General features: G+C 30.5%; 1 protein-coding gene across 1 annotated transcript; it reads right to left on the reverse strand.

Moving 5' to 3' along the window:
• Positions 1 to 5: 5 nt before the first annotated feature.
• Positions 6 to 12,044, reverse strand: LOC126768868 (probable peroxisomal acyl-coenzyme A oxidase 1). Its single transcript, XM_050487248.1, has 13 exons — positions 11,839 to 12,044; positions 10,933 to 11,092; positions 10,500 to 10,668; positions 10,087 to 10,210; positions 9,767 to 10,011; positions 9,175 to 9,335; positions 8,893 to 9,055; positions 8,352 to 8,542; positions 8,050 to 8,193; positions 7,761 to 7,866; positions 7,156 to 7,308; positions 652 to 768; positions 6 to 350 (listed from the first exon to the last, which is right to left on the reverse strand). Exons 1-13 carry the CDS (start codon positions 11,960 to 11,962, stop codon positions 207 to 209), a joined length of 2,001 nt encoding a protein of 666 aa, XP_050343205.1. The 5' UTR covers positions 11,963 to 12,044; the 3' UTR covers positions 6 to 206.
• Between the last annotated feature and the right edge of the window lie 476 nt (positions 12,045 to 12,520).

Consider the following 12,520-nt stretch of genomic DNA (forward strand, 5'->3'; position numbering starts at 1 on the left):
TAATAACATAATACTTTTTATTAAATCCCACAACAATCACAATTCATGGCAAAATTACAAATAATCATATCATAATAACATTTTAAAGAATGTCTTAATTATGAAGTAAAAAGAATTATACATAAAGTAAAGCAAGTAACAGTAACAGTGAAGTACATTTTATATATCATAAATTTCAAATATCTTATATATTATCGTATTTCATGTTACAATTTTCCACGCAAGAAAGGCTTTAAGTACTTGTAAAATGATTGGTTAACTGGTTCGGAGTTTAATGGGCTCTTTAAGGCCTCTTCCATGAGACGCTCGTAAGCGCGGCCGTCATAGGCGCCAAGTGTAGAATTCAGTATCTGAGAACATGATAAAAAATATTAAACATTTACATGCCTATGAAAAAACATCACATCTTTGTTATCAAAGATACATTGCACATTACATGTTAATTAATTAACAGTTAAGAAAAACACTTTTGTGTAGGTATTGCTTAAAATCTCTCACGATATTTAAATGTTGTTTTATTTGAAAAAGAAACACTTTTTTACGCAACGCAATGACCAGCACACAAAACAATAATATATAGGTATTGTTTGATTTTAATAATGAAAACTTACTATTTTACTTATAAATTAATAAGTTTAACTAAATACAAACCTCATCTCTAAAATCGAAACCATCGACGAGACCGACAGCATTAGGTCTAATATTCTCAAGAAGATCTTCATATTTCTTTTGTAATGCCCGAATATCAATTTCAGATAGTTTGGTATACTAAAAAGATATAATTTTATAGTATTTGTGACAATTTAGCTTACAACTTAATACTAGGAATTCATAAGTAGTGCAAATGATGCAAAAAGTATAACAATTAAAAAATATTATTTGTACTAATAATACGTGTAATATTACATTTTGATACAATTGTTTTGCCTTATATTTATTTATAATTAAATATTAAGGAAAAAAAATTGATCCGTAAGCAAAGACTTAAATTTTATAGTTGCATAAGTATTTATAAGGTTATTGATTTAGTTTTTAGAAATATCATGTTGTTATGCATTTACCATGGTTTTCATTCCTTATTTTCCCAAAAATAATATATGAATATAAGAAATTGTAGAATCCGACAAAAACGCTCTTAAGGGAAATATATTTATATTCTATAATTGTCATGAATATATATAAACCGAGATGGCCCAGTAGTAAGAACGCGCGATTCTTAACCGATGATCGTGGGTTCAAACCCGGGCAAGCACCACTGAATTTTCAAATTCTCAATTTGTGATTATAATTTCTCTCTCGGTGAAGGAAAACATCGTGAGGAAACCTGCATGTGTCTAATTGTAATTGTAATAATAACCCGCATTGGAGCAGCGTGTTGGGATAAGTTCCATACCTTCTCCTCAAAAAGGGAGAGGAAGCCTTAGCCCAGCCGTGGGACATTCACAGGCTGTTACTGTATATATAATATGTGTCAATGCAGTTTATTAAAGTCATAAAGTGTTGTTTTACTGTCAATCAAAAACTGTTAGGCTATCATAATAAGGTGACGGCGTCTGCAGCAACGATCCTTCAAATATAATGATCGCAGGTAATTTGGTTAATCTAAAGTTTTTATAGTGATCCAGATGTAGACTTAAGAAAATGTTTTGATGATGTTACTGCTCTAAGGATTTTACATTTAGAAAACTAGAAATCTTTCAATTCATAACACAAAAAAATTGATTAAGGACATTTCATTATTAATTGATTGTTAAACATTCTTGTGTAATTTATAAAAAATTATTCAAACGCCGGTCACTTTTTTTTACTTTGAATACGATACTGGGTTTTAAGTATGTTAGATTTTTTATTCGCAGAAGATATTAATAGTCTATTTAGTATTAAAGCAGTTTAATATACCATTACCGATTTTTTTTTTAATTTACAGTCATGTCAAAAAAACAATATTAATAATAAGTTTTTCTTTTAAGCAATATTTTTTTGGGAAAAATATATCACAATAAAATACGGATTGTATTTATTTGAAGAAAAATATTCTTTAAATGTGGAAGTTTACGAAATAACATAAAAAAACATGATTTATTTTTAACCGATTTAATCCAGTATAAATTACTAATATATGAACGAGTTCATTTACATTTTTGCTTTGGTTTATAAATACTTATTATGCCTCATAAACGCTTATGAACGGAATCGATTCCGGTTCATTTTCAATGACAAATGAAGTCAGCTGGTGTTAGTTTTTTTTGCGAATCAATACGGATCATTGACCCCGTATCTAGATAACTGTACCAAAGACCTTATCTCAGAGGTTAAGATTATATGGCACGAAGTCTAAGTAACGTCCAGCGCATATACTTGAATTTTAGCTACATGTATATATTTAGTTCCTAATTTTGTTATTCGAAATTATCTTAGAAGCTCACAAAAAAGCTACGATTTAATTTTGAACAGTTTACGTGTCAATTATTCAAATGAATATAAAACAACATACTTAGAAACATAAGTAAAAAAGGTAACTAGAATGCGCCTTTTTTACAAGGATTTGGTTAGCAAGCAATTTCAATACTTTCCTCAATAACCACCAATCAATAGTAAAAAAATATAATATGATGGTACCATATATTAAGTTCCATCAAGCCATTAGATAAATCGAAATCTTATCGAAAAAATATACAAACATAACGCTCAAAGAATTACCCTTTCTTCTGACGCAGTCACATAAAAAACGATCGGCGTGTGTGCGCAAACTAACAGCAAATTGTAACAAAATATTGTAATCATATCGATTATAATAATAACAGTTCTCGACTCCGCGTAATCGTGATCCATATCGATATTAGACTAATCGATTTTTTGCTAGTACTCATTCTGAATTTTATGATATACGGTTTTATAAAATGTTAAGATCATTAACACAGCGGTTATAGGAAATGTACCATATGTGGTTAACCTTGTAAGTATATTACATATATTAAATAAAAGAAAAACTTATATTATATTATTTACTTATATTATATTATATATAATTATACGTATTACGTATATATATATTATACGTATATACGTATATATATATATATATTATAAATACATTTATAACATATATTATAAATAATATACGTTATATATATTATACGTATATACGTATAATATATATAACGTATATTTAAATAAAACGTTTTGTGTCTTGGACGTTATTCGATGAGGTGGTGAAATGGAGATATAGATATAGACCCATTTCAACCCGTTGGTGTTATAAGAGCCTGATAAGGATTTTTTTATTAAAGCATCCATAAATCGAGAATGCAACCGCAATGTGGCGAAGAACATCAAGAAGAAATCATCAGCAAAAGCATAGTAGCACAAGCGACCGGCCTTAAAAATCTCCTCAACACTTTTATTCATGCAATTACTGTTCTAAGTCAAAATACATGGAATAAGATAGGTAACTTAGAAAAAAATAATAATACGAACCTAAAACTAAATTTATGCATATAACATAACTCTTAAAATATATAAATTGATAAAAAAAACGATCTATATAATTAATGTCTTCATTAAAAAAGAATATACTATATATTTCTTTACCAATTTTAATAAATATTTTAAACATTAGGAGCCTACATTTTTAAAATTTAATTTATGTTAAACAAATTTAATTGCTAATCACTAACATAGGTTTGACCGGTATATGTCGGTATATGTTTGGCCAGGCACTACAACTGTAAACCCAACAAATTATAAATTATATTATATTAATTTGTAAATTCTAAACTTGAAAAAATTAATAAAGATAGATAATTCATATATCATTTATCAATAATTGTGTTGTGTTCATGATATGAACTGCTTTAAAGATTAATCTACCAAATATAAAAAACCAAAGCTTGTTTTTTGTTTGTAGTATATACGTTCGCGAATCGTTCATCCGAATGAGTTGAAGTGGATTGAACAGATTGTACATAATTATCTTTAACTCTACAATAAGAGTATTAAACTGACTGCCTCGTTGATCTAGTGGCTTGATATAAGGCCGCAGACCTGGAGGTCCTGGGTTCAATTCCCAGGTCGGGCCAATAAAAAGTTATTGGGTTTTTCTGTTAGAAAATACTCAGTAGCAGCACGGAGTCTGGAAGTTGGAAGTGTGAACACTCCCGTGCCTCGGAAAGCACGTAAAACCGTTGGTCCGGCGCCTGAACTCTTTCCGGTCGTGTCGGATTGCCGTCCCATCGGATTATGAGAGTTAAGGAATAGAGAGTGCACCTGTGTTTGCGCACACACTTGTGCACTATAATATCTCCTGCGTAGTTGGCTAATCTCTCTTGAGATTGGCCGTCGTGGCCGAAATCGGTCTAGAGGACATTATTAAGAGTATTAAATATATAATAATATATTAGTTCAGAAAAGTGATTTATATTTCATTTGACAATATTATATATATATAGAGTTATAATATTAGACAAAATACATAGATATATTAATACAACTTTCTTTCTTATAGATTTGATCTTAGCAGTCCTCTGATCTAAAATAACCCGGTTAACTCGTTTCATTAGTTTCTTATCTTACTTTTACAAACAATAGAAACTGGATCAATAATAACGATACATATTTTTAGCCGTTTGATATAGATAGAATACCGTTAAAACTTTTTAGAGGATCCACAAATCAAATATTATCACCGTCATTCAATCGATGATGTCACATCATCATCATCATTTGCTTGCGTATATTTCTTTATGCTGGTAGTGTGAGAAAAGTCTTTAGCACAATTTTTGGGACTATCGCCTGCTTGATGCCAACACTGCTTGGAATTTTTATTTATGGTTTATTGATGGATTAATTCGCCGCTACTATAAGAGTTGTTGATGCTATATACTAATAGTATTAAATGTTACCCTTAATACAAAAATAAATAGTCGGTCCTTACAGTATTCATCCATAGTGACTCTATTCGACTATGTCGGAAACGACACAGCAAGGAAATGTTATTTATAAACTATAAAATAAATATCATTATAATCATATATAAATTAAATGAGAAAAAAATGTATACGCAAAATAATTTAGTTACATACCTACACATTTATTGTCCATCTAAAGTATAAGTGTGAATAAACGAAAAACCAACACAGTCAGTGTATGATTTTACAACCCAATAAACATAAATTCATTCCTTTCAACTTGATATTTTAAATTAAAAAAAGATGTATCCGAAAACAATTTATTAACAGTTTTATTGACATAAAAACGTTATAATTTTATTCGAGTTTACACAATTTATTGACGGCAATAAATAAATGCATTAATATGAAATAATTAGATATCATCACTCACATTTGATATCAAGAAAAAACATAACTTGTCTATGGAAAAATAAATTAAGCTTAGAAGTGACTTAGCTTTTTTAGTATCGTTTAATTTTATTATGTTTTGATAAATATATGTCGATATTGATTGAAAATACGGATAAAAGATAAAGGTAAACTCCAAGTTTTCTTGATTTTCTTAAATAGTGTTTATTTTCTCTTATACTTGCCATTACGTGGGTCGGATGAAATTCTGCCACGTATATGTATATATTTATATTCATATATTCGCAGAAAAGCAGCATCCTAATAAGCTCATCTTCTACTTAAGATAAGAGTACTTTTGACTGGTATTGAAGAGAAAATTCGAATTTGAAAGTTTTCTTATTTATGTATTACTATAAATTAGCTTACTTAATAGGTACCGACAAATCATTTTATACGCAATATTCGTACAATTATTTACTTTATTTCCACGAGCTTAGTAATTCTAATACGTTAATGCTAATGGCTTAGTACTAATCTACCTAGTCTTAAGTGAGACATAATCGTTGACACGTTGATATTAATAGAAATATATTAGTGAGTAGACATCTGCTGGAAATAGAACACCGCCGCCTCGTTTTTCGTAGCTTCTTCAAAAATTATTTTGTCACTTGACATTTCAATTTGTCACTAAGCACTTGTCATATCTGTGTACGCGGTAAGCAAGCGACTAGTGATCAGAAAAGTGTGGTGGGGTTAGCTGATTTGCCGCAAAATATACAAATAACCAAGGGCTTAAATTTCGAACAATAGTTCGTCGTTATTATTTGCTCTATTAAAGCAACACGTTAGATTAGCTTTTGCGGTTATTTTCGAAATCACAGAATGTTAATTATATATAAATGTTAATTATAATTATATACGGCAGGTAAATATAAAACATATTTACTTTCCGACGATGGGAATAATATCATTCAAATAGATAAAAAATATAGCTTCATTAGAAATAAAAAAGTAAAATATTGACTATAAATGAATTAAAAAGACCACCGGAAACGCAAATGGTTGACTTGATTAAATCGAGTTTAATAATCGTATAAATAACCCAAACAGGATTACAAATATATGTATCATGATTAAACCGTTAAATGGGAAACTAATAAAGCTTGCGATAATGATAAATATTTGTTTTATAATATGTTTAAAAAAACAATACAATATAATTTTGTCAAAAGCCAATTTTGGCCTCTCCAGTTATTTTTGAGCAATTATGTTTATCAATAAAATTAATAAATGTCATTAAAAGTGTAAGTAAATTAACCATTAGTAGTTTTATCTAAGCTTAACTGCTAATTAGAAATCTTATTTGCAAAGGTTTTTATCAAATACAACAACGAATATTTATATATTTTTTTCTATATATATTCTCTATAATAAAAAGTAATCTGCGCGAACGAAGTACCTCACATAATTATGAGAGAACCTCGCTGACAAGTAAATTCGTTGAATTTTTAATTTAATTAGTGACAAGCGAACTAAAAATAGTCGCAAGCAAGAAAACAACTGCTACTCTGACACTGAATGTCAGTCATTTTAATTAATTTAATAAAATTAGAGTCGAGATGGCGCAATGGCTAGAATACGGGAAAGTTTATCGAATATTGCGGATTAAAACTACAACTACAAATTATAATATTCCATTTTTGTTTATAATGCAAGCTAGTGTCGGATAAAATTTGTTTGGTGGCCTTAGCCCAACCGTGGGACATTTACAGTCTGCTTCTTTTACTTTTTATATTTTCCGTGTAATATTAAGTTACTTATTACTCGTCTTGTAATTTATAATATAACTCCTCACCAATAATAAATCCCCCAACTTTTCTAAAGTCCAGAATATAAAGTAAAGTTCGAGAAGTTGGTATAATACTGCACTTAATGAAGCTGATAGAGTAGCCGCTCTTTTTTCTACTTCTGCCTTGTAAACTGTGAGTACTATAACTCTAGCGTGGGCCTGAAACAAATGATAAATATTTACTAGCAACACACTTACTTTTGTGCTAGACTCATATGTGTAGTGCAATGTTTAAATGTGTCTAGAATTTAATGAAGACCTTCGTGTCGAAAAATTAGCTATTATAATGAAGTAATTGAAAAAAATCTAATTTTCTTGTGACAAAGTTTAATATAAAAACATTCAAAAAATATTTTTCTAGCCAAAAGAGATTTCAACATTTTGAGTATAATATAACTGGTCAGAGTTCAGTCTATTCATGTCTGGTATTTATTTTATTCATTTAATATATCTTATATTTTTAAAAGATTGTGGGGAATACACACACATATACACACAATATTAGTATTAATTATAAACAACATAATACACGGTTTCGCATACGGACTCCTTCACAACCAAAAATTCTTAAAAAAACATAATTGTCTGTAGAGAATAGAAATGGAACTAACCTCAGCTGCTGCTGTTAACTGAATGGAGGCTTTATTCCAGGCATCTTCAGGAGACAGTCCAGATGCTGTATATTGGTCGAGGGCGGACACGCTTGTCAACAGCTTACTATGAAGAAAAAAATATATTTACCGTATTTGCATGAAGTCATAATTCAAAGCTGATACTGTCCATCATGGATAGTAAATGTCTGGTGTCGCTTACCCAATAGAGGCCGAATTTATTACAAATAATACTAATGTTTAAAGTGCAGAATAGCAGAATCATAATATGAGTTTGATTTACACATACCCTCTGGCAACTCTTTGGAAACTGCTTATTATTCCATCTAGTGAGCTATTCCACAATGTTTCCGCTAAATTATCTTTAAGATAAATCATGGAAGGACTCAATGGTTGGCCTTTCGAAGCTTGACGCCACGCCTTGACTAAAGATCTGTGAAAATGGTTTATCCGCTGTAATACACAAAACACGAACAAAATAATATCAATTAGCACTTCATAGCTGGCATTATACTGACAGTATAAAGACAACCGTTAAACATTTCATTTCTTCAATTTTGTAATATTTTTACTAATAATAAAAAAAAATACCTAGCGGCCTGTAACAGCAGCACTGTGTTCTCTCCCTCGTAGGTGCATGTGGCAGTCGAAACTCCATACAGGAGAGGAAGGCAAGATGACAGCATATAGCCGTGACCACCGCATGCCATACGACACTTTTCTATAAGGGCGGTACAGTCAGCAGAACTGACGACTTTCAATGAACAAGCCAATGCATGCAACTACAAATCAAAAGATTTTATTTACTTGAATTTAAATAACATGGTATGAAAATTGTTTTCTTCTTTGCAGTAAAATATTAACAATAAAAAATATTCTGGTATAAGTTTTAAAACTGAATTTTATATCAGTTCCCCTAAACCGATTGTGATTAAACTTTGCACTTTTCTGATGATAATAGAATCTAGAATACTCAATTGTTAGGTCTAATTCTGCTCGCACTTACTTGTATTATATGAAAGCTTGTCCTTAAAAAGTGTTGTAATTATTTAGTAGCGCTTGACGATTCATAAGTACTTGTAAAAGTGTATTTGAATAAAAATATTTTGATTTTGATTTAAATTGATTTTACCTCTGGTAAATTGTCCAATTGTCCACGACTTAGGTCTTTGTTGACATTGCTGTATAGATCCCAAAGCCATCGCACTGTGAAATGATAAGCATGGGTCGTTGCAATCGCTATTAACAATTTATGTTGTTGCGTTACGTAGTCCAAAATTTGAGGTTCTGGCTCCCTATAAACAGTAACCGAATACAATATTTAAACCAATGAAGTGTACAATGTACAGTGCATTTTATATTATAAAATTCCAACAAGACACTTGTAATAAGTTTGTATAAAGTATAATTTTACCCAGGTTTTGGCTGCGATTGTCTCCTAATAGCTGAATAACGTATTGCAATGGTCACCGCTCGAGCGAGATATTTAGAAACTGTATTCACAATCATTACCCTCACATACACCATCGTACCGTAAGCCAACTTGCTATTTGGTGAAGCTTTAAATGTACCGTCCTGAAAAATATAATAAAATCATTATTTGTCACCAGATAAAAATATAAGGCATGTACAAAAACGAGTCGGATCGAACTAGCCAAGAGATTAGTAATCTAGAGTCGTTTTGAGTTCTAAACCTTACAAATATCTAACACAAGTTCTTTCACGTGACCGATTCTGGCCACGGTAGCTATTCTCAGCTGAGACTAGTCAACTGTCATAAGTTTAAGCGCAAACACAGCTGAACAGTCCATCCCCGTCTTGCATTGAGACCAAAATCCGATACGAAAGGCGGGAAACGTAAGACCCAAGTGTAACACAGTCTTGATAGGAAATCTCAATAACATTATTTTACTAACCCTATATTCGAACCTGGCCCTGAGAAGCCGTACAAATTTTGTAATAATTACGTAACATATAAGCAAATTTGTTTTTAAATCCAATATTACCTTTAATACTTGCGCATTTTTCATTAACATTCTTTCTCGCGGTATTCTAACATGATCGAATCCAAGAAATCCGTTATTCACAGTATTAAAGCCAAGTTTAGGTCCGATCTCTCCAACTTTAATGCCTGGCAAAGGCATGTGAGTTTCTTCATCCCTGATCTGCACCATGAACGGTTGAATTCCGTAACTCTTGTCTTTTATGAACAGTTGTGCCATAACTACGCAGTAATTCGCTGTATGTGCCACTTAACAAACAAAGAAACGAATATTACATTTTTGTGACCAGTTTTGACAGTTCAATAAATATTTCTGCTACTCACACCCTCCAGGCCACCATTTGTAAGCCGTCAGTGTAGGGCTGTTTAGAATAAACTCTTCAGTGTTGGCATCATAAGTTGCTGTAGTTTCCAAGCCACGAAGAAAAGTACCATGCCCTAATTCTGTCTGAAAAAACGTAATTGTAGCTGTTAGAAAAATGTCCAATTGATCTATGATACGACTATAATATCATTAAACATGAAGTGGCAGTAGACTGGTCACGTATGTCGAAGTACTTCGGAGCAGACGTATCCTAAAGTGAAAACTGAACGGCAAGCGCAGCGTCCAGTCAGCCATAAAAATGTGTTAAAAACCCACTGGATGCAAATGTACCGTGAAAAAATTCTACGCCTAGTTGTAAACTGCGATTAACTGACTGAAGTTAATGGTGAATACATTTTCTTATATACGTTACCTGAGCATAGGTTCCCATAATTTCCAAATTATTAGCTCTTTTTAACCAATACTCTTTCTGTTCATCAGTACCCTGGCCCATGATAGCTATTATGAACATTTCGGAGTGGAGCATAAAAGGCGAATTATCCTTAACAACAGCAGCGGGTAATGAATTGCGAAGATTCGCCCTAAAACATCAAAATTAAAATAGGATCTAGTTTTGAAAAAAAATATTTCCGCGATAATTAGCGAATTGTGTAAGAGCATAAATAAACACAATAATTTAAAAAATATACACATAAATTTATTCAATGAATATCCAAAGATACTTGTATATTTTGAGTTCATATTTGAATATTTATATTTTAGGAACGATATTTTAAAAAGGTAAATTATTATTATATAAATTAAATGATTCTAGTTGTTAAATAACTAAAAGTTATTTTACTTGCCTAATTTTCTCATCGAAAGGAATAGTCGTGTCTGTATATTCCCGTAATGCTTTATATAACAAAACAGATTTTCGTACTGCATTTTCGTATTTTTCCTTGTGACTAAGATATTCTTCAGGGACCTCGTCTCGGATTCCTTTTACACTTAATACTTTTTCCTCTAAAAATAGAACATTATATAGTGATATAATATTGCCTGTGTCTATGGGCGGTTATGATCAATTCTTAAATCTTACAGCTCAATCTGCTGACCTATTAAAAAATGTAATCTATATGCATATTATTAATTATTGTAGCACCACCTTCAATCTGATAGGCCTAAAGTTTTCTTAATAAAGAATGCCTTATCATTGAATATCCATAATTATGTACAGAATCTTAATAACGTTTATAAGCTATGGTATGTTTTTAAATTGTTTGTATATTATGTATAAAGCGTTAAGAATGTTGATGGTATTAAACAAATACAAACACACTTTCTTGTTCAACGCCTACATACAGGTATTAATACCAAACGTAAAATAAAAGTATTTGTTTTGTTTAAAAAATTGCTATAATAATTCTAAGGCAATATTAAGGCGCTATTAATTATTAATATCCGTCCGTCCGTAATCCGTAACAGCCTGTGAATGTCCCACTGCTGGGCTAAAGGTCTCCTCTCCCTTTTTGAGGAGAAGGTTTGGAGCTTATTCCACCACGCTGCTCCAATGCGGGTTGGTGGAATACACGTGTGGCAGAATTTCAGTGAAATTAGACACATGCATTTTTCCTCACGATGTTTTCATAACATAATGAATACATAAAAACATTTAAAAGTAACGAATGTATACCTAACTGTATCATTTTATAAATATTTTTAAATCAATAATAATGTATAGATATTTTTATATTAAAATGTTTACTAACCAAGATCTCGTCTCCTTTTTGTATTAATTTCTCCATCATCTAACAAATTAGTCAATTCTTCTACATTAAAATTACACTTAATTCTTTCGTTTCTTAAGTCTTCGTTTACTTTTACCGACGCCATGATACTTTCACTGCACAAAACAAGTATTACACTTGAAGTTGGCTTACGTTTACTGATAATTCTATATTCAGATAAGTATTTTATAACATGGCGGATACGCCTTACATAATGTATACTAATTAACAATAAAAAAAGTTGTTATCTATTGAAGAGTGTTATTCACAGGTTCCGAATAATATAATAATGATTTTATATGAATATTTTTTAATATAAATATAATAGAATTTGATGTACGTTTGTAGTTGGACTTTAGTTTTAGTAGAAACTTATGAAAGATTAAGATAAGATAAGAAGTTGATAATAATTTTATTATTATATTATTTTGCACGATAAACAAAATAAACTCGATATATATATATATATATATATATATTTGGATGCGTTTGTACATATATATGAATTGAATAATTGTTATAACTTATATGCCTAAAATATACGTATAGTAATTTGTTGTTGGCACACCTGTTAGGAAATGTACTATCATTTTAAAACTATATCTTTTTGCTACTGCTATTACGATATTCTGTTAAAATATCAAGTAGGTATAAATAATATTTT

The sequence above is a fragment of the Nymphalis io genome, chromosome 1, assembly GCF_905147045.1.
Source record: "Nymphalis io chromosome 1, ilAglIoxx1.1, whole genome shotgun sequence".
NCBI classification, from domain to species: domain Eukaryota; kingdom Metazoa; phylum Arthropoda; class Insecta; order Lepidoptera; family Nymphalidae; genus Nymphalis; species Nymphalis io.